Genomic DNA, 23,009 nt, shown 5'->3' with positions numbered 1-23,009 from the left:
TGTGGCAGGGCACTCCTTGCGTGCATCAGCACTGCGCATGGGCCAGCTCCACACGGGTCAAGGAGGCCCGGGGCTTGAACCTCGGACCTCCCATGTGGTAGACAGACGCCCTAACCACTGGGCCAAAGTCCATTTCCCCTTACTCACTTTTTTCAGTCTATTTTCTCTTTGTTGTCAGATTGGGTAATTTTTATTGTTTTACCTTCCAGTTTACTCATTCGTTTCGTGGGCTGTTGAACCCATCTCTTGAGTTTTTATTAATTTTTATTTTGGTTATTGTGTTTTTCAGTTTTAAAATTTCCATTTATTCTTCTTTATATCTTCTATTTTGTTCAAGGTGTTCTGTTTTTTCATTTGTTTCAAGTGTGTTCATGATTGCTCACTGAACCATTTTTATGGTGTCTGCATTAAAATCCTTGTCAGATAATTCTGACATTTCTGTTATCTAAGTGTTAGTGGCTTTTGATTGTCTTTCCTCATTCAGATTGAGATTTTCCTGGTTCTAGGGCTGATGAATGATTTTCAATCGGAACCTGGACATTTGAGGCGTTGTGTTATGGGACTGTGGATCTTATTTAAATCTTCTATTTCAGTACGCCTTCTCTGACACTGTACTGCTGGGGGAGGGAAGGGTGCTGTCTTATTACTGCTAGATGGGTATGGAAGTCCACCTTTCTCGCTGCTTCTGGGTGAAGTTGGAAATTCAGGTTCCCCACTTGACCTTTGTAGATACCACCCTGGCTGGGAAGTGTCCTCACATGGCTTCCACTATCACTGTGGTGGTGGGTCCTCGTTATAACCTGGTGGGAATGAAAGTTCTGGCTCCCCACTCAGCCTTTTCTGCACCCCTTGATGGGAGAAGGGTGCCTTGTTATGACCAGGCAAAGGTAGAAGTTTATGTTTCTCCACTTGGACTTCGTTGACCAGGATGGCTGTCCCTTTCCAGTCCTTCAGCTAGAGAAAGCAAATTTTCCTTGGGGCTTTTTTGACTGTGCCCATTTATGTTTCTGTTTTGCAGGCTTTTCTTGAACTTACTGTGGATTATGGGAGGCAAAAAGAAAACCTAGGGAACTCACCATTGTGCCCCATTTCATGGGCCCTATAGTCTCTAGCCAGTTGGTCTTCTCTCTTGCTTTCAGAGTCTTTTTATTTTTTTCTTTCTTTTTTTTTTTTAGGTACTAGGGGCCAGGGATTGAACCAGGGGTCTCCTTTGTGGGAGGTTGGTGCTTAACCACTGAGCCACATCGACTTCCCTGAGTTGTTCTGAGTTGTCTTTTTCATTTGTTTTGCGTGTTGTTTGTTGTTGTTTTTTTTTTTTTTTTCAGAAGGCATCAGGAACCAAACCCGGGACCTCCCGTGTGGGAGGTGGGTACTCAACTGCTTGAGCCACATCTCCCTTTTTAGAATCTTTGGATGTTTGTTTTATATAAAATGTCCAGGATGTCTAGCTGTACTTAGGAAGACTGGAAAAAGTGCATCTACCCCATATTTCCAGAGGCAGAAGTTAAATATTTTTTAATATCTTTTCCCCCATGTTTCCTTCTTCTGATGCATCTTAAATATTTTCATACTTTTTAAAGTGTTTTTTTTTGGTCCAGTGTTTAAACTGATAAAGTTGTTAATGTTCTTTTTGCTTTACCGTAATGTTTTCATTCCTTTCCTAATTATTTTAAATAACAGATACATATTGTTTTTCTCACACTGTGATGGTGCTTTTTCTGTGACAACTTCAGAAAACTCAGCACACCCCCCCACACGCACACACACAACCCAACAAAAACCTGGTTTTTGTTACACTGACCCTTGTTTCGGCAATTGTGACTTTTTTTTTTTTTATTGTGGGTTTTTTGGCAACTGACTTCAGACTCTTCTGAAATGCTTGAGTCTTAATTATTTAACTGAGCTACTTATTTGTTATCTTGAAATACTAAGAGCTTCTGTTACTGGATATGACAATGTCATGAAAACATGTTATTTATTGCTAGCTTGTGAAAGTTTGTGGATTTGAATATAAGTTGAAAAACAACATGACATTTAGGTCAATATGTGTGACTCAAATATTTTTATCTGTAATAGTGGTATGATATATTCTAAGCTGGAGTACATTCTAATCTTCCCTTTTTTTCTTCTCAGCTGGAGTCGAGATGGTCATAAGCTCGTGAGTGCTTCTACTGATAACATAGTGTCACAGTGGGATGTTCTTTCAGGTGACTGCGACCAGAGGTTTCGATTCCCTTCACCCATCTTAAAAGTCCAGTATCATCCACGAGATCAGTATGTTTAACCTAAACTTTTCTTTTCCTGGGGTGAGGTCTAATTCTATATGGATTTGTTCCAGCCTCAAGAACATTTCAGCTTAAGGTTTTAGGAGGCAAAACACATCTCTTTGAACCTTATACATAAAATAATCTTTCTATGTTTGTTCTACTGAATAGATTTTTAAGGAGAGTATTATGTATTATATAATTTAAACCTGATAAATAGTAAGACTTTGAAAATGGGCAAATGTGGAAATAAGTATAATAATTTGGCCTTGACTTGGGCCTTTTCCCTGCCTGATTATTTGGGTTTCTTTAGCAGGGGGAAACAGTTCAATATTAAAACTACATTTAAGGAAAAAAATTACCTAGTATTCCATTATCCAGACATAACTGTTTTGATTCCTCTGGTTTCTCTCTAAGCTGGATTTTCTTTATAAGATTTTCGGGTAGTGTTTTATAGTTCACAAAGTACTTTCATATATATTAAATGTATGTAAGTATGCATTTTTTTTTATATTAGTACAATCAGTACTTTGTTTTTTATTTATTTTGTACATATTTTAATTGTTTGCTACATCTTCATATTTACTATTAATGGTAACATTGTTTTGTCATTGTAGGATTCATAATTTTCCTCGGCCATTTTCCTTTTTTTTGGTAGTTAGGTTTTGTGCTGTTTCACTATTTTAAATTTGCTTGGGCTGTGGAATTGATGGGGTAGTGGATCGGGGTCAGGGAAAAAGGCAGAAAATCAGCCTTATGATACCAAAGCAATAGCCATTGTACTATTCATGTTTTTAAACAGGAACAAGGTCCTCGTGTGTCCAATGAAATCTGCTCCTGTCATGTTGACCCTTTCAGATTCCAAGCATGTTGTTCTCCCGGTAGATGATGACTCTGATTTGAATGTGGTTGCATCTTTTGATAGGCGAGGGGAATATATCTATACGGGAAATGCGAAAGGCAAGGTAAGCTTGGAAGCCTAGAAGACAGTAAAATAAGCACCAGCCATCCTGTGTATTGGCTCATTTCATGTTTACTCTTTCTACCTCCTCCTAAATTTCTCTTTTTCCTGGACTAAGAGCATAGCTTCTGTATGTAGAAAATGAAGCCTATTTTTCATTCATGCCTTAATAGTAATGTCTGTTCTTTGGAATTTGAGTGGTCAGAGAATATTTGTCTTAGAAAAGGATGGAAGGGCCATTACTGAATTATAAAACGTAAGTCATATTGTCAGATGGAACTCTGCTAATGAAAATGTCTATTATATAGTTCTGGAAATATTGTATAGTTCATGCCAGCCGTACCTATAGTACTAAGATTTTTTTGTCCTTCTTTATTCCTTCCTGTTAAACTCTGGCTTTGCCTTTCAGAATATTGGAAAGTTTAGGACCTTCTATCTGGGATATGTTGTAGAAGGTGTTTTTCTCTGGAGTAAGTCAGGCTTAGAGGTCCCTTTCAAGCTTAAAGTCTGTGGTTCCCTTTGGCACCTTGATTTTTTTTTTTTTAAACTGGAGCACATGAGCTGGAAAGTGGCTACTTGATCCTCTGATTTTGTTTTTCTCTTTGGGACCCTTTTATGTTCATACATAGTGAATGTTTTCCCTCCAAATATACTTTTTCCCCTTTTCTTTCTTGAAGACCAGTCATTTTAAGTCTAGTAATGAGACTGTAATTTCATCATGAGAATTTATCCCTCTAATGAATATACAGTAAGAAAAAGAACATAATCTAAACATTATATTATAAGAATAGATTGTTAACACACTGTCTTTGGGAAGCAGATGTGGCTCAAGCGTTTGAGCTCCTGCCTACCACATTGGAAGTCCTAGGTTCGGTTTCTGGTGTCTCCTAAAGAAGATGAACAAGATAGCAAGCTGACACAATGAGCTGGTGTGGTGAGCTGAAGCAACAAGATGACGTAAAAGAGACACAAGAAGGAAAACATGAAAGACACAACAAAGCAGGGAGCAGAGGTGGCTCAAATGATTTGGTTCTTGGTGCCTCCTAAAAAGAAGACCAGCATATAACAAACAGACACAGCAAATGCAGACAGCAAGGGGGTGGGAAGAAATAAATGAATAAAATAAATCTTTAAAAACAAACAAAAAACCAAAACACACTGTCTTTGAAGAGGTAAAAAGCAGTATCAGTTAATTGGCCTGAATACATGGGAATAGAGAAGTTTATAGTTTTACCCGGTCTCTGCCCAATTTTAGAAACAAACCAGCTCTAATTACTATAAGTTATCAGAATACTTATTTTTCTTTCCTTTAAACTTTAGATTTTGGTCCTAAAAACAGATTCTCAGGATCTTGTTGCTTCCTTCAGAGTAACAACCGGAACCAGCAATACCACGGCCATTAAGTCAATAGAGTTTGCCCGGAAAGGAAGGTGAGTGGCACCTTGTCTTTTTAGGAATAGCTTTTTTTTTTTTTTTTTTTTAAGACTATATTTTGGAAGCAGATTTGGTCCAACGGATAGGGCGTCGGCCTACCACATATGAGGACCAAGGTTCAAACCCCGGGCCTCCTGACCGTCTGATGAGCTGGCCCACGCACAGTGCTGATGTGCACAAGGAGTGCCGTGCCATGCAGCGGTTCCCCCACGTAGGGGACCTGTAAGGAGAGCCGCCCAGTGCGAAAAAAGTGCAGCCTGCCCAGGAATGATGCCGCACACACGGAGAGCTGATGCAGCAAGATGACGCAACAAAAAGAGACACAGATTCTGAGTGCAGCTGACAAGAATACAAGCAGACACAGAAGAACACACAGCAAATGGACACAGAGAGCAGAAAGTTGGTGGGGGAGGCGGGAAAGGGGAGAGAAATAAAAAAAAAAAGATTGAGAATAATGAGTACTAAGTAAAGTTAATCAGTTTAAAAAAAAAAAAGATTGTGTTTTATTTATTTCTCTCCCCTTCCTCTCCCCAGTTGCTGCTTTCTGTGTCCATTCACTGTGTGTTCTTCTGTGTCTGTTTGTATTCTTGTTGGCAACACCAGGAATCAGTGTCTCTGTTGTGTCATCTTGCTGCGTTACCTCTCCGTGTGTGCGGCGCCACTCCTGGGCAGGCTGCACTTTTATCATGCAGGGTGGCCCTCCTTACGGGTGTACTCCTTGCGTGTGGGGCTCCCTTACATGGGGACATGCCTGCGTGACACGGCACTGCCTGCGTGGATCAGCACCGTGTGTGGGCCAGCTCACCACAAGGGTCAGGAGGTCCTGGGTTTGAACCCTGGACCTCCCATATGGTAGGTGGATGCTCTATCAGTTAGTTTCAAAATGCCTGGCACATAGTAAGCGCTGGGTAAGGATTAGCAGTTATCATCAGACCTGATATTACAGAGTAACTGATCATGCCATTTACTCACATTAAACCTATTTTTAAAACCTAATTTAAAGGGTAATTTTAATTTCAGATGTTATTCCGGTAAGTTTGGTTACCCAGTCAAGAGTAGACATCAACAGAAACAAGAAGAAATAGGTTCTTAGTAAGAGAGATAACAGTCATACTATTTGGTATATGAGCAGCTATACATACTTGAAAACAATTAGTGATCAAAATTCTCTTGAATTAAAAGGTTACAGTCAATGAAACCTTTAAGAAGATGATGAAATAAGTTATATTTTAGACAGATTTCTGATGTCATTACAATAACAAGTTGGGCGTTTTAAAATGACAGATTTAGTTTAATTTATTAAGAATAATACATTGTGGATAAAACTGGTCTGAGAAATGAAGTATTTGTATTTAACTATAGGCTTGTAAATTTAGTGGGAGAGTTTCAACTTAGAGGTCTTGGATCTCAGTCATATATTAACAGTTTGTGCTTATAGGTTCAGGATTACATAGAAAGTAACTTATTCTCACTTTATTATATTTTGGTTTAGAAGATGACAGATGCGTAAGTATTCTGGTCTCTGTTACTTAGGTTTTTACCTAGTTTTTTCACAGTTTTTTCATTGTTTCATGGTTCTATTCTCAGTAGCTGGTAATAGAAAATGTTTACAGAAACAGATTTTTGACCTCTGGTGTTTTTTCTTTCTATAGTTGCTTTTTAATTAACACAGCAGATCGAATAATCAGAGTTTATGATGGCAGAGAAATCTTAACCTGTGGAAGAGATGGAGAACCTGAACCCATGCAAAAATTGCAGGACTTGGTTAATAGGTATGTATCACAACCTAGAAGAATATGTGATAATTTGTGACATGGGCTCAGGTTCTAGTTTTCTTTGGGTGCTTTCTTTGTCCTTTAGGACCCCATGGAAGAAATGCTGTTTCTCTGGGGATGGGGAATACATAGTGGCAGGTTCAGCCCGGCAGCATGCGCTGTACATCTGGGAAAAGAGCATTGGCAACCTGGTGAAGATTCTTCATGGGACTAGAGGAGAACTTCTCTTGGATGTAGCTGTGAGTTGAATGGGAGGTGGTTGTTGGTACTTACATAATATAGAAAAGCTTGAGTCTGTTCTTAGAACTGATTTTTTTTTCCTTCATTAAAATTTAGTGGCATCCTGTTCGACCCATCATAGCATCCATTTCTAGTGGAGTGGTATCTATCTGGGCACAAAATCAAGTAGTAAGTATTTTTCTGGTTTAATTGCTTTGAAAGCACATACATTTTATTTTTATCAAAGGACTTTTACACAGAGGAAGCTAAAAATTACCTTATTTACTTTTGCATACAATTCTTATAACCTAATTAAACAGGTTCAGTGCATCAAGCTTTATTTTGTTGGGAAGATTTTGGTCTAAAGCTGGTGTACTAGCTCTGTTTTCAGGGAGAAAGTTTAGTGTACTTCCTTTTATATTTTCTGTTACTTATCTGCGATATATTTTTCTTTTGCTTTCCTTTCTTTCAGCTCATTTAACTTGTTTTGCATCTTTTTTTTTTGAAGATCACTTAAATTATATCTTAATAAGATTAAGGAAGGCAGGTGTTTAGGAATGAGCTACAGTCAGTAACTTGGAATAATTTACAAAAGGAACCTGTAGATATCTAATTTGTATTCTTATTTGCCATGTGTGGTCTCAGAATTCTGAGTCTCTTTCATGCTCAAATCTTTCATCTGTATCATTAATGTTCTAGATTGCAGATTATATTGCTTTCTTATTATAGTTAAGGCATGTATTTTGCTTTTGGCATAGGAAAATTGGAGTGCATTTGCACCAGACTTCAAAGAGTTGGATGAAAATGTGGAATATGAGGAAAGGGAATCAGAGTTTGATATTGAAGATGAAGATAAGAGTGAACCTGAGCAGACAGGTAATATTTTTAACTGCAGATAGTATGTCCTAAAGGAAAAATGATTGCTTTACCTAATACTCTCTTAATTTGTATTGCAAATTTATTTCAATATTTAATGTACAGTGTCATTTTTTTCTTTAAACTCACTAATAAGTTCTCAGTGTTTTGAGAATCTTAATTTATAAGGTATTAACTAAGGACTTACATGGACATTACTAGGGATCTAGCAACTCTTTTAATATTTCACTTTATAATTTCCTGATTAATTGTAGATGATTGAGAGTTTATATGAGCATCTATACATGCTGGGTGCTCACTTTGTTGGTCAGTTAAAGGTAAAGAACATAAACTGCCTTGGGCAAAATACTGTAAGCCTGAATTTCTTTTTCTGTAAAATAGAGGTAGTAATAGTATCTACCTGTTAGGGTTGTGGGGAATAAATTAGATAATTCAGGTAAAACACTTAGTTTAGTGCCTGTGCCATAAAGCATTTAGGTATTAATATCTATTATGATCATTTTGTCAGTTTTATCTCGTCTTTTGAACCAGATAGGAATTTCCTTGAGGACAAAAATTGGGCTTTTGACCCCTATGGTGCCTAATAAGGGGCTTCTTTCCACATAGTAGGGGTTTTGCATGAAGGCTTAGTATGCCCGGTTGGTACTGTCACTGAGTAATACAGTATTGCTGGTCACTGCTGGGCCATATGGTGCCAGGAATCGGGGCATCTGGGTCATGGTTAGTTTTCTCAGCTTGAAAGTGCTGGTTCTCATTTTTGTTATTGATTTTTTTTAAAGATTTATTTTATTTCTTTCTCTCCCCTCCCCCCTCCCCATTGTCTGCTCTCTCCATTTACTGTGTGTTCTTATGCGTCTGCTTGCATTATCCGGTGGCACCAGTAAACTGTGTGTCTTTTTTTGTTGCATCATCTTGCTGCGTCAGCTCTCGGTGTGTGCAGCCCCACTTCTGGGCAGGCTGCATTTTTTTCACGTGGGGTGGCTCTCCTGCCCTGCGTGGCATGGCACTCCTTGCGCACGGCAGCACTGCGCGTGGGCCAGCTTACCACATGTGTCAGGAGGCCCTGGGGATTGAACCCTGGACCCTCCATGTGGTAGACAGACCATCCTATCAGTTGAGCCACGTCCGCTTCCCTCCCTTTTGTGATTTAGATAACTTGCATGCCTCATGTGTTTTAGGAAGACTACCAGCAATTGCATAATGTTCTGGATTGTGTTGGTATTGTTGAACTGTGTTCTGTGAAGCCTTCTCATACGTCCACATTTAGAAGTAGTTCTTCCTTCCCATCTCCTGAGCACATTGCACATACCTTTCCTGTAGTACTTACTGTATTTTTTAGAAAGCAGGGTTTTGTTTTGTTTTTTAATTTTTTATTTCTCTCCCCTTCCTGCCCCGCCCAGTTGTCTGCTCTCTCTGTCCATTCGCTGTGTAGTTCTTCTGTGGCCGCTTCTATCCTTATCAGTGGGGAATTTGTGTTTCTTTTTTTTTTTTTAAGTATTTATTTATTTATTTATTTATCTCCCCTTCCCCCCTGCCCCGGTTGTCTGTTCTTTGTGTCTATTTGCTGCGTCGTCCTCTTTGTCTGCTTCTGTTGTTGTCAGCGGCACGGGAATCTGTGTTTCTTTTTGTTGCATCATCTTGTTGTGTCAGCTCTCTGTGTGTGTGGCGCCATTCCTGGGCAGGCTGCACTTTCTTTTGTGCTGGGTGGCTCTCCTTACGGGGCGCACTCCTTGCGTGTGGGGCTCCCCTATGCGGGGGACACCCCTGCGTGGCAGGGCACTCCTTGTGCGCATCAGCACTGTGCATGGGCCAGCTCCACACGGGTCAAGGAGGCCCGGGGTTTGAACCGTGGACCTCCCATGAGGTAGATGGACGCCCTAACCATTGGGCCAAGTCTGCTTCCCTAGGAAGTGATCTTATGTTCTTTGAATTTAACATCTCTCTCTCTTCCCCAACACTAGCGTACATAGTGTAATGTAACTTTCCCACACACATTTTCTTCTTTGCCAAGAAACCTGGTGATATCTAATAAAGGTTGATATACTTAGTATGGGTATGTGGATTTTAGAGACATGATTTTTGTTTTTTTATCCCTATGCTCATTATAGTAACCTATCCGTTGGGCCAAGTCTGCTTCCCTAGCACTTACTGTATTGAATTGAAATTATCTGTTTGTATCTGTCTCCCCAATTAGACTGTGGAGTTTTTAGTTAAGAAATGTTGCCAACTTTCTTGGTTATTGCTCTATCCCTGGTGCCTAGCATATGGTAGAAATTCAGCAAATATTTGTAAAATGAATTATTTGGTTTTCCTCCTTTGTTTCCTGGATTTCAGCTTATGAAAATCATTAAGCTACAGATAAAAAAATGGTTTTCCATTTTTTTCTCAAACCTCCTCTGTGTTTTTGTCCTGCAGGGGCTGATGCTGCGGAGGATGAAGAAGTAGATGTCACCAGTGTGGATCCTATTGCTGCCTTTTGTAGCAGGTGAGCCGGCATGTGGCTGGGCATCTGGGACTCTCCTCTTCAGTCCAATATTGAGCTGCTCAATTTCCCCTGGCTATCCCTTCATTCCATCTGCCTATTAGTTAAAAGAGATAACTTCTTTGGTGTAAAAAAAAATATCTTTAGTCTTTATTCTCTTATCCTGGTTTCCCTTCCCTTTTCCCCTAAAAGAGAATTTTAAGAAACTGAAAGAATTCATTTTTTTTTACGATTTATTTAATTTTTTATTGCTGGTTTTATTGATCACGTTGTTTGATTTCCTTGACTTTCTTCAAGTTCTAGATCTATGGCTGTTGCTTATGGTTAATGTAGGTGATTCTGCCGTAAAGGAAGGGTTCATGGTTTAAGCAATTATCTCCTCTTTTTTCCTATCCCTTGTCTGACCTCTTCCAAATAGTGATGAAGAGCTGGAAGATTCAAAGGCTCTGTTATATTTACCCATTGCCCCTGAGGTAGAAGACCCAGAAGAAAATCCTTATGGCCCCCCACCGGATGCACTCCAAACCTCCTTGATGGATGAAGGGGCTAGTTCAGAAAAGAAGAGGCAGTCTTCAGTTGATGGGTCCCAGCCACCTAAGAAGAAACCCAAAACAACTAATATAGAAATTCAAGGAGTACCAAATGACGGTAAGAGCCACAGCTCTCTCTGTTGCCTGACAGACACCTCTTTGTATTCTCCAGCTTGATCTGGTAAATTCCTATTTGGTTGATTTTACTTTATGGACTTTGCCCTTGCGTTTTCTTAAGTTTTTTCTCATCTGCCTTCATTTCTCTTTTTTTCTTTTTTAAAGATTTATTTATTTATCCACCCCCCCCATCCCCCCTTTGTCTGCTTTCTGTGTCCATTTGGTGCGGTTCTTCTGTGTCTACTTGTCTTCTCTTTAGGCGGCTCCAGGAACTGATTCTGGGACCTTCCAGAGTGGAAGAGAGGCGCTCAATCTCTTGCACTACCTCAGCTCCCTGGTCTGCTGCGCCTTTTATTGTCTGTCTTCATTGTTTCTTTTTATTGTGTCAGATTACTGTGTCAGCTCTCCGTTTTGGGCTAGCACTCTTGCGTGGGCCAGCACTCTCACATGGGCCAGCACTCCTGCATGGGCTAGTTCGCCACTCAGGCCAGTTTGCCTTCACCAGGAGGCCCCAGGAAGCGAATCCTGGACCTCCCATATGGTAGATGGGAGCCCAGTCGCTTGAGCCACATCTGCTTCCCCATTTCTCTTTTAAAATGGAGACATTCTGCACCTCCATACTGGTTAAGATGACAATTTTCTGACTCCCAGCTCAGTTCATTTCATTATTCTATTGTCCTCCCCACCCCCCACCTTTTCCTCTTCTTTTTTTCCATAGAGTGGTTTTATTGGGTGGTAAAGTGCTAGTCAGACCTGGACAATCATTTTATCCTCTCTGCTTCTATATAATCTGACCATGGAAGTTTTTATTGTCACCTCTTGGGATGGGTGTGTGTGTGTGTGTGTTTACTCTTGGGCATATTTTTTTCTCTGTTTAGATACCTCTAGATCAGCTAGTTATGCAACTGCACAGTTCTCTGATGCTACTGATTTTGTACTAGCTCTTTTCCAGGCCCTGTTTTGTGGTTTATATACCACTGCTAATTTTTATATCAACTCTGCAGGTTTTACTGTCTCTGCTTTACAAAGGAGACAGTTTAAGGAGACATTTAATTTGCCCAAGATCTCATAGGAAGTGGTGGACTCAGGTAGAGTCTGTCTAGGTCCAAAGCTCCTTTCCCTTCCACTCCCATGTGGCATTGCATATGTGCATGCCTGTTTTGGCTTGATCTGAGACCTTATTAGTGATCGCTCAGCTACTTTTTCAATTTGGAGCTGATATGGGTTGGTGTCAACTTGTGTAGGCCATGTGTGCCCTTTGGCCAACCAACTCTTTCTCTTAATGTCCACACTTAACGGTTTTAGGAATAATGAACAAAGCAAACTTCTTTTCTCCTTTTATTAGTGGGTCTGGGTCACGGGAGCAACATTCCTTGCTCACTGGTAGGTGGCTGTGGTTAGGATAATGGGACTAGTGCTGTGTGGATTCCTTTCTGTGTCTCCCTGTCCTTTTACAGAAGTCCATCCACTACTGGGTGTGAAGGGGGATGGCAAATCCAAGAAGAAGCAAGCTGGCCGGCCTAAAGGATCAAAAGGTAAAGAGAAAGATTCTCCATTTAAACCGAAACTCTACAAAGGGGACAGAGGTTTACCTCTGGAAGGATCAGCGAAGGGTAAAGTGCAGGCGGAACTCAGCCAGCCCTTGACAGGTAAGGACACATGAGGAGCACTGTCTGGCTTGCTTCGTGGCCTTGCTTTGTACAGCCCTGACTCAGTTTAACTGCAGTATTTTTTTTCTTCCTCACCTCCTTTCCCCCAATAGTATATATTCTCTTGAGTTTTAAGCTTCTGCCAAGGGCAAGCTAAACCAGATTTGGCTTAATTCAGTGGCTCTTAATCTTGGGTCCTTAAATAGGTTTCAAGGGAACCACAGCCCCCAAATATTATATGCAAAATACTGTGTGAATATTTTTCTGGGGAGTATGTCCATAGCTTTCCTCAGATTCCCATAGGAATCCATGACCCAAAAAGGCGTAAGAACCTCTGGTTTAACTCATATCTTGCTCTGTATTTGCTCCTAGTTTATTTTATTATTTTATTTTATATTTTATTTCTTGTTGTTTTTGTTGTGGTTGTTATTACCTCAAATGAAAGAGCCAGACAAATAACCGGAAATACAAGCTTACTTTATACAGCCCTTGACTGCTTAACCCTAGCACCTTTTCTCCCTCTCTTCAAGTTGCTCAAATCCCAGAGGTGGTGTTTTCCTCTCTCCAAGTAGTCTAGAAGCAGTGTTGAATGTTAGTGGTATCATCATGTTAAGGAAAAAGATATGAGGTGTTTTTTTTTTCCATATCTGAAATCAGGAGGAAAAACTTTAGCTTCTGTGTTGCATCTTAACACCTAAGCCTTTTAAAAGTTAATAGTTGGGTTTTCTAACTTTTATATGATTGGGGTTTTTTACTGGGGGATGTAGAACAATTTTAGTTTCCTACCAAATACTTGTGAACCAAGGCTAGATGTACTTTTGTTTTAAAAAATATTTATCAAGTTAGAAACCGTTTATTTTCAAATATTTTTGGGCTTTGGAAGTTTCTCATTTGGTTTTATATATAAGCCTAGCTTTAGTTAATATATAATACTTGATTTTCTGTGGCTAGGTCAGCAGGCCCAGAGGCAGGATTGATTTAAATATTGGTGGTGGTTTTCAGTTTTATTTGTGTTTTTTTTTGATGCCTAAAAATTTTGGTTTGAATGTGTTGAACTAAATGTGGTGATACACAATAGAATGCGAAACAATTCCTTATGTTTAACTTAGACCTTCAGTCAGTTAATCATTGTAAGCGTGAATGTTCTTCTATGGAGCAAATGAAAGACTCATGACTTTGAATGCTTCACCTCAAGTTTGTTAGATTTAGACTTGAGTTTTTCATAGCTCGACACTGTATCTCTTGAGCATCAGCATTCTTTTCCCATCGACAATAGTTATAGTGCTCCACTAAAAATCCACTTAAGGATATACCTGTATGTATTTTAAAATAGCCTAGGAAGAGTCAGGTATGCATTCCCAACAAAGATTCCAGATCAATAATCAGCTTGAGGTAAATAAAAATCATCATAACCCACTTCTTGCACAAGCTGATGCCACAAGAGAAGAAACACAGCTTAGAATTGAGAGGGATTTCCCTAGGCCAAAGAGCCTAAAATGTTTCCATGTAATTTAAAATGGTCAAATATGGAAACGGACTTGGCCCAGTGGTTAGGGCGTCCGTCTACCACATGGGAGGTCCACAGTTCAAACCCCGGGCCTCCTTGACCCGTGTGGAGCTGGCCATGCGCAGCCCTGATGCGCGCAAGGAGTGCAGTGCCATGCAAGGGTGTCCCCCGCGTGGGGGAGCCCCACGCGCAAGGAGTGCGCCCGTGAGGAAAGTCGCCCAGCGTGAAAGAAAGTGCAGCCTGCCCAGGAATGGCGACACCCACACTTCCCGTGCCGCTGACGACAACAGAAGCGGACAAAGAAACAAGACGCAGCAAATAGACACCAAGAACAGACAACCAGGGGAGGGGGGGAAATTAAATAAATAAATAAATCTTTAAAAAAAAAAATAATAAAATAAAATAAAATAAAATGGTCAAATATATTCACTTAAGATACTCTGGGACATAGTCTCTCAGCTTCTTCAAAACCTGCCCCTAAATTAATCATTTGCTTTTCAGTATTAAGTGTATGATAAGTAAGCCATTTAAAAGTTTTTTAAAAATCATGTTTTCTCTATAATATAGTGGTTTTATCTTTTAATTATAGCTGATGTGACCACTAACAGTAACTAGGAATCTCTGGCATTTCCCTAATTAGGTTCCTGTCAAAGTCACTGTGAAGTACCTTTAGGTTTTATAGCTGAGAGTACAGTCACCATGGTGTTTCTCAGCTGCGCTTCAGATATGTCTAAGTGAAAGTCAAAATCAAACTTTTTGGAAAGTTTACTTACCCTAAAGGAATGAGCCTTTTTTCCCCTGTACATTTCAAAGTATTGAATACATGCATTCTAGTGTTATTACTTAGTGACAAAGAAAGTTTGTGATGAAATTTTGAACTACATGTAGGATATATATTTTAATATTTGTACAAGTCAGCATTTCAAAGCTCCTTTGAACCAGGGTGGATACCATTATCGAGGACTTATTAGAAGTTTATTCCTACTCACTTTGCTGAGTTAAATCAGAAACTGACATCTCAGTAAAGACTATTACTTTCTTGTCTCTTGTAATAGCAGATGTAATTCAAACTGAATTTTTATTTTCTGCCTTATTTTTTTAGGCACTTAAATTGGTAAAATTTTGGCAACTTTACCCCTTAAAGTTGGGGTTTCTTAACAAGGGTATGTGAGCTTGAGTTGAAATTCAGAAAAACATTATTTTGGGGACATGTTGGTATGGGTGTGATATATTTATTAATATTAAATAATACACAGTTTAGTGTGGACTTAGAAGCGGTCCATGTTTTCCACCTGACTGACAGGGGTTTGTGGAACAAAAAAGGTTAAGAACCCCTGCCTTAAATGGACCAGAGGCGATTTTCACATTTCAGGGTCAGATTAACAATGGATTTTCTTACAACATACAGCAAGACAACAACAAAGATCACTGTAAACATGTCCCCAGCAACTTCTGATTGCATGCATTGTGTCCATCCCCACGTAATCTACATGTCTTTTTCCCCATTTTTCTCCTTTCTTCTCTGTCCTTGGTTTCTTGGCCTTTTCCTATATGGAAATCTCCAGATCAGAAGTGGCTAGATCAAACTCCAGAGTGTGCTGGGGAGCAGGGTTGCCGATAAACATGAACATGGAGCTGGTGGCTAGGTTCCAAGGCTTCCTTAGAAGCGCTGCATTTAGTGTTTTATTGAGTGTCTGCAGTGTGGTTGGATCTTTGTGAAGTGTGTGAATTTGAAGGAGAATGGTGAATCTGGACCACAACAGCAGCAGAAGTATTAGTTTCATGGCAACTTGCCTTTCTTGGGGAATTCTTTGGGTGAGGGGAGGGCTTCATCTAATACCACGGTCCACTTGGAGGGCCCTGAACCAGCAAAGCCTGGCTGGCGCCTGCTGCTGATTTGCACATTGACTCCAGAGACTTCTGAGGCAAGCACTTTGGCATATGGTAAAAGGCAGTATGCAGCCATTATAGATTTTCCACCAGATAACTAAGAAATGAAACCTTATCCAGAATGCCTGAGGCATTTTCTTTAAAAAATCAAATCAGTTTGAAGATTGTATCTGTAGATCCAAGGTTTTGTGGAATCTCCAAAATGGAATAATTTATATTACATTCAAATTGTCTAAAAGCAGGATTATTAGGTATAGGCTTTGTTACTTGAGTTAGATGAATGACAGCTATTTGTTTAGTATCTGCAGTTGAACAGTTACTGAAGAAATTGTTCAGTAAGCCTTGATTAGCCCCCTGAAAGCTGCCATAGTAGGTTGTATGTTGCAGTAGGAGATAATGCATTTCAAGAGATGGATTGGAAAACAAATACACCACTGTAGAAATAATCTGGAATCTGGGGCTACAGAAAATTCTCCCTTATCAAACAGCTCATCAATATTAGATAGTGCCAAAGTATTCATGTCATTCAAGACACACTTGCTGTGATGAGTAAGTTCCTGTCAGTAAAGCTATTGAGGGTAACCCTAAGATTGGGACCTTTTGGAAAGTATGCTAACATAGCACTTTCTATCAGGTTCCCCTCATTTACCTTATCAGATACTCTCCAGAGTATCTGGAAGTAGAAGCCTCAGAAGACTAGAGAGTTGAGATGTAAGCACAATCACCAGTTTCTTTGTTGCCCTATGACTTCTCAGGTATTGGCCAAGAACTAGGGCTCCTTGGCAGTAAACATTGTTATGAGCAAGTGTGACAAAGATGTGGTCTCTCACAAACGGATCTGAAGACCAACTGAGGGGGCTGAAATATGCCTGGTCCATTGGGCGTCTCTCCTGGACATAGGCCAGAGCAAGCAGACGTATTTCTGTGCTGGCGGACAGGCACTGCCCAGATTACCCTGTCTCCTCCTGCTGGCCCACCACCCACTCAGCCCGAGGGCACTGAATATACTGAATCTGTGCTCTGTAAAGTGCTTGCTGGTGAGGTTTTTTTTTTTTATTGTATTTTTTTCTTTTTTTATTGAACAGTTACTAAGACGGTGACTCCTCCCTTAAAGTCAGGTGATTAGTTGAGTATTCTTTTTCATTCCATGTGATCTTAAGAGCTGACTAAGGTAATGCTTAAGTCATGATCCAGGGTTTTCTTAGGCCACCTGGAGCTACTATTTGGGGTTTACTAGAAATAGGCATCCATCATGAGTTGAATTTTTCTTTATCTTATATTATGGAGCTTTCCTTTATGTTGCAGCTAAATAGTACATGTCCTTGGAGCAGCTACTACTTCAGAGATTTAGATTGCATGGAGGTCTTCTCTGGTGGTGGTATTTCTGCTTAGCTTCCTCATCGTATTGCTTGTTCTGTTTTTGATTAGTTTGCTGATGCTTCGACAAGCCTTTTTTGGTCTATTCCTAAGAACAAGGATGATAATATTGACACAAACTGACCTGCAATAGACAATCAGTATAAAGTAGCTCATTAGTCATGTGAATGTCCTTTTTTAGAATAATTTTTTTTCTATTTTTAATGAAACTTTAGATTACATAAATGTTACATCAAAAATATAGGAGATTTCCATATGCCCTACCATCTCCTCTCCCACACTTTCCCACATTAACAGCATCTTTCATTAGTGTGGTACATTTGTTATAATTGATGAACACATATTGAAGCACTGATACTAACCATGGAATATGGTATACATTACAGTTTACACTCTGCCCCGCTCAATTTTATAAGTTTTGACAAAATGTATAATGGCCTGTATCCATCATTGCAATGTCATGCAGGACAATTTCACTGTTCCTAAAATATCCCCATGTTACACCTGTCCTTCCTTCTCCTTTTTGGTGCCACTGCCTTTATATTAATGATACAGGTTCTTCCATTGTTAGAATAATAATGAGTCTGTAATAGAATAACAATAAGTCTACTTTAGTCCGTTGTTCATTTCCCAGTCTTGAGGATTTGGGGCTGGTGATACCCACTCTGTTTCTAGTTGAGAGTGGACTTTGATCCCATGGGGCAGATGCATGGAACTGTCTTGCTTGCAGTTGCAGACACTCTCTGTTCCTTGGGATGGGCATTGTCCATCATCATCTCCTTATTAGTTGACCTGTGAGTCCAGTGAACTGGAGAGTAGGTGATGCAACTCTGTTGGGATTCAGGGCTCATAAACAGACTCATAAATGGACCAAAAATTTAAGTCTCTGGGCATATATTTTATAACTAGAGCTATGTGTAAGGAAACTATAAATGACTTTAACTCTGTTACACTGGGGAGTATAAATTCCAAAGTAAGGCCCATTGATCGGGTGCTGAATGGGTGCCGAATTCCTGAGCCTTTTTAGTGTCTAGATGTCTCTGTAGCCCCCAGAAGCCCCACTGTTTGGGGCTGAGTTCCATTATTAATGTTAGCGATTTGTGATCAAGTTATTCTCCCATCATAGTTTAGACTTAGAATGCCAGTGTTTTGTTCACTTTGCAACTGTTGAAACTAAATTAGTCAGGTACCTGTGGGAACAGTCAACAAAACTAGCTTTAAAGTACCAAGGCATTGAGTCCTTTGGGAAAGTAGATGCTAGATTAATTTTAAAAAAATCAATCCCTGAGGTTAATGATTATGTTTTATGTTAGGAGAGATCTGGAAAACCAGGTGCTTAGTAAACTTTTTATCTTACTGAACTATGAAAAGTTTAAATTTGATTTTTAACAATGCAGAATTCAGTAGAGAGTTTGAATCTCTTGGTAATTTCAGTGTGTTCTCAGACAAAAGTGAATATATTTTTATTGCCAGTTTTCATCTGCTCTTGAATTTTACTTTAAAAATTGTGTAAAAGCAAAGTTTTTATAAGTGGGTAGTTTTCTTTTGTAGAGTGGGCAATTATTTTTTAACTATATTTATATATTTTTAATCTTCGAATGATGTTCTCCCCATTCCAAATGACATCTGGGAAGATTTTCTTCACCTTTTTCTCTTTTTACACTTCCTAGTTAATATTTCACAGCAGTCCATTTAAGGATGTCCCCTCAGAGGTTGAACAGCTTCTATGGAATAATCAGGGAAGTGTTCATTTGATTTTACTATTTAGGATTCTATTTATTGATTAGTGGTTGGTGCATAGGAATGTGAACAGTAGCTTTCATTAACATTTCACCATATTTGGGAATCTAAGGTGATAAAAGAAGGCCACTTGGGGAAAAAAGGGTCTGTAGCTCACTGTTAATCATTTAGCGACTAAGTCTATTATATAAAAGATTGAAAGATGTAGTACCCTAGAATTTCCTTTCCTCTACTTACAGCATTTTTTGGATTGTTAAGCATTATTTGTTAACCCCTTGGAGAATTGTTGAACTCTGGTCAGTCCCTTCCTCCCTCCTTTGGGGAAGTACTAAGGAAAGTACTGGGGTATGGGGTTGGGATTTGGATTTTTTGAAGTTTCAATAAAGGGTAATTGGGAATGAGAGTTGGTTATAACTTTTCTAAAAAAGGGGAAATTTTAGCCCATGTTTGCTAGTTCATCAGCCAGCTTCCATCATTATTGCTGTTTTGGTAAGTAACTGGTCTACGTTGATGCTAAAAGAAATCTTTTTTTGTCTAATCTCTTTAGCAGGGGGAGCAATCTCAGAACTGTTATGAAGACCATTGAAGCTCTTCGTTCTTCCCCACTTTGCCATCATGTGGCCTCTGGACACTGTGGTCAGTCATTTGAGATTGACTTTAATTTAAAACAAAGGCCTCTGTCTCCCACCCAGGAGGTGGAAGGAGTGAATTTTATGTTTGAGTGAAGAAGTGAATTATGGAAGAAGAGTATACGTCCCTTCCCTTTCAAGCATAAGTCCAAATAGGCTCTCAGGAACGAGGATTTGTGAAGACCTCAAGTAGGAGTTTGACTCATTGAAATATTAATGTGTAGTTATGTTGCTGGACAAAAGATACCCGTGTTTTGCTCATCTAACCCAGCATCGTTTAGACCTGTCATTTCCTATCTCCTATTTGCCTTTTGTCCTCAGTACATGTCCTTGAGTGACTTGTTCTTATCTGAAATTTTGTTACCAGTATCCTGGCTAATACTTCTGTTATATATTTTCTTTTTTCCATTTTTAAATGTACCCTCTCACCAGATACCTCCTGTATTTCCATATTGTTTACAAAGGATGGGCAGTAAAAGAAAGTGCTTGAAAGATTACACATTTTCAGAAAAGGAAGAAAGATAAGAAAGCCCTTCTTACTATACTATACTTTGCTTAAGAAGTTGGGTTGTATGAGGTTCAGGGTTTTTTCTTGTTTTTCTTTCATTTCACATTTCCCTCCAGTATTGGTTCACTCTCATTAATCATGGTTTTTGAAGATAGCTAGTTTCATCTGTCTCCAGCAAAGAATCATCAATAGTTTATATTGCTTTACCTGTGCTGGCTTCCAGAGATGGAAACAAACCACGGTTTCTCTAAACAAGTGTCTTTTTTTATTGGGGTGGGGAATCTATGCAAGGACTAAAGTAAAACTGTCAAAAATCAAAGCAGCAACAACACAGTTCAAATCAAAGATCAAGGTAAAATTTTATCACTGTTTATGGATATCTGTCCCTCCCATCAGTCATTGCATTTTCCCTTCCTATGTCTATGCTTGTTTTTCTTACTACATGTTTTCAGTCACTTCCTTTCTGTGAAAGGTTGCTTAGTTTTTTTGTTTTTTTGTTTTTGTTTTTGTTTTTGCTTTTGCTGTTCTTTATATAAAAAGTAGCAGATTGGATAGATGTGTACATTAGCTGTTTGAAGTTCTCCGAAAATCCAGAATAAAGAAACCAGTTGTGGAAAGGGCTCACTGGCCTCTCGGAGCAGAGCTTTTAGCTCACCTTAAGTGCTTAACCTGGGTTGTCATTTTCTCAGTATTTTCAAAGGAGAGTTTAAACACCGTGCTTATATACAGGTTAATCACCTTTTGGAACTTAGGGTAGAAATCAAAGTAGAATCCATCGGTATTCTTTCTCCCATTCCATCTTTTAGAGCCAATATATTCAGTAGTTGAGTGAAAAGTGCTCTCTCTGAGGGACTTGCAAAATGTCTGTATTTTCAGTTGCTACTACTTTTTCTTCAAATGTCCAGTCTATGAATTTCATATGAGTTAGACCAGTAATAGAGATTGGTTGGTGGCTCATTAGATATATTTTTATTTTACAAACATTATATCCATTCCAGTTCTTTCTGCACTGTATGCTGTAATAGCGTGATACAAAGGCTTTCTACATTATTTCCATGTGTGAAATAGCTTGACTTCTACCTGTATCTTTGGGTGTTTATGCCATGTCTGCCTCCTAAACTGGCTACTGAGAAAATCAGCTTAAACCCTGTCAGACTGTCTTTGGCAGCAGCTCCTAATAATTATTTATGCTTTGAGAATTTTTTGCAGCTCCTAAAAACTTACCCATTTTGGTTTGAATTTGTTGATTTGTATAATATATGTGTATTCTCTTCTTCCTTTCTGTCTTCCTCTTACTCTGGTTTTTAATGTTCTGTAGTTTTGTACAAGATAAGACTTAGCCTTGGGTACTTTTTGCTGAAGCTTTAATGCTTTGTAAATAAAAATGGATGTTTATTAAAGAACAGATGTAGATGTTTGTTTGTAAACACGGATCACTTACGAAACTCACCAGCCATTTTGTTTTGTACTACAGAAAATGTGGCCTACTATGTTGAGAGGAAGTTAGAGCTGTAATGGGTAGCAATGATCAGGTCATCCAAATATCTGCTTCTAGTTAAGATTATAACTAGACAATCCAAACAGAAAGTTGGTTTTAATCATAAAAAGCCATCCCACAGTCTGTCTTCGGATCCTATAACTCAGAACAAGTTTGTATAATTACTTGACAGGGGCCACAGTATAAACCTTCAGGAGATTACAAAAATGATTGTGAAGAGGGTCCTGCCTTCAGGGGTCTGTCTTAAAATATGAGTATGGTTAAATTCCTCCTTATTAGCCTTTCTTTCCTGGATTAAATAGCTTTAAAAATCATTGACTGCTCATTGTGTCCTAAAGAATATGTGTCATAAAGACTATTTAAGTCCTTGATTTTATCATTTCTAAATCCGAGTGTCTACTTAATCATTTTTTATGTGACTCAGAATGCTTCCTTTTTTTTTTTTCGGGAAGCAGATTTGGCTCAACGGATAGAGTGTCCACCTACCACATGGGAGGTCCAGGGTTCACCCAGGGCCTCCTGACCCATGTGGTGAGCTGGCCCATGCGCAGTGTTGATGTGCACAAGGAGTGCTGTGCCACACAGGGGTATCCCCTGTTTAGGGGAGCCCCACACACAAGGAGTGCTCACCATAAAGAGAGCCACCCCGTGTGAAAAAAAGTGCAGCCTGCCCAGGAGAGGCACCACACACACGGAGAGCTGACACAGCAAGATGACTCAAAGAAAAGAGACACAGATTCCCGGTGCCACTGACAAGAATGTGAGCGGACACAGAGAACAGACAATGGGGGGAGAGGAGAGAAATAAATTAAAAATAAATCTTTAAAAAAAAAGGAAATAAGAGAATTTCCGATTTAAAAAAAATGCTTCCTTTTTTGACATCATAGCTGTTTCATAGCAACCTTGACCCAACCAAATGATAAGATCCTGTTTTCTGTAGGTGAAAGGAAGTAGGCAGAGTCAAGGAAAATTATGTATCCTCTCACCTGGAAAATATCTTCAGTACTCTTGGGAGGGAAGAGTATCTAAAAGGGAGAGAGTAACTGCTATGACTTATCTTACTGATAATTCTGATTCTAAAAGAGCATCTTGGTCCTTGTCTTTATGACTTTTCATTTCTATTTAAAACTCCTTACACATGAACAATGGTTTATACTTTATAGAATGTACATGTGTACAGTATGTCATTTGATGCTCAACGTGACCATCCTGAAATAGGCAAGGAGATCTTAATTTATGAAGGATGAAACAAATCGAAATTCAGGAAGGATAAATCACTTGCCTTCCAGTCCAAAGCTCTTAATCCTTTTTATAGAAGGTTTAGGAGCATTTAAAGTTAATTGTAATTTAATTCAACTTTACCCTCCCCCCCCCCTTTTTTTTAGACTTTAGCATTTGATTTTTTGTTGGTTAGATTTAACTGGAATTTTTTAACAGTTTCAATCCTGCAATTTGGAGGGGAGAGGATAGGCTGAGGAAGAATATAGCTTCACTATGCAGTTGAGGTGATTTGGAAATTCACTTGAGTTTCTGAAGTCTTTTAATCTTTGTCT

At 39.2% G+C, this 23,009-nt stretch overlaps 1 protein-coding gene and 1 pseudogene across 2 annotated transcripts in view; one reads left to right on the top strand and one right to left on the bottom strand.

Annotated features, from left to right (window-relative positions):
* Positions 1-21,358, top strand: part of RBBP5 (RB binding protein 5, histone lysine methyltransferase complex subunit) — a 37,350-nt gene extending 15,992 nt beyond the window's left edge. Inside the window, exons 4-14 of one of the 2 annotated variants that reach the window (XM_058275080.1) lie at positions 2,134-2,274; positions 3,067-3,229; positions 4,546-4,655; positions 6,312-6,431; positions 6,520-6,673; positions 6,771-6,842; positions 7,412-7,529; positions 9,945-10,014; positions 10,430-10,659; positions 12,116-12,193; positions 19,369-21,358. In XM_058275080.1, coding sequence (XP_058131063.1) covers positions 2,134-2,274; positions 3,067-3,229; positions 4,546-4,655; positions 6,312-6,431; positions 6,520-6,673; positions 6,771-6,842; positions 7,412-7,529; positions 9,945-10,014; positions 10,430-10,659; positions 12,116-12,193; positions 19,369-19,397 — 1,285 coding nt within the window. In that variant the 3' untranslated portion in view covers positions 19,398-21,358. Of the gene's footprint in view, positions 1-2,133; positions 2,275-3,066; positions 3,230-4,545; positions 4,656-6,311; positions 6,432-6,519; positions 6,674-6,770; positions 6,843-7,411; positions 7,530-9,944; positions 10,015-10,429; positions 10,660-12,115; positions 12,308-19,368 lie in introns of both variants that reach the window. The other variant, XM_058275079.2, reaches the window with a different exon arrangement.
* On the bottom strand, positions 15,844-16,582 carry LOC139436351 (glycogenin-2 pseudogene; annotated as a pseudogene).
* Positions 21,359-23,009: the final 1,651 nt, after the last annotated feature.

This window comes from Dasypus novemcinctus, chromosome 13 (genome assembly GCF_030445035.2).
Source record: "Dasypus novemcinctus isolate mDasNov1 chromosome 13, mDasNov1.1.hap2, whole genome shotgun sequence".
In the NCBI taxonomy this organism is placed as follows: domain Eukaryota; kingdom Metazoa; phylum Chordata; class Mammalia; order Cingulata; family Dasypodidae; genus Dasypus; species Dasypus novemcinctus.
This window is presented reverse-complemented; position numbering and strand designations above follow the sequence as displayed.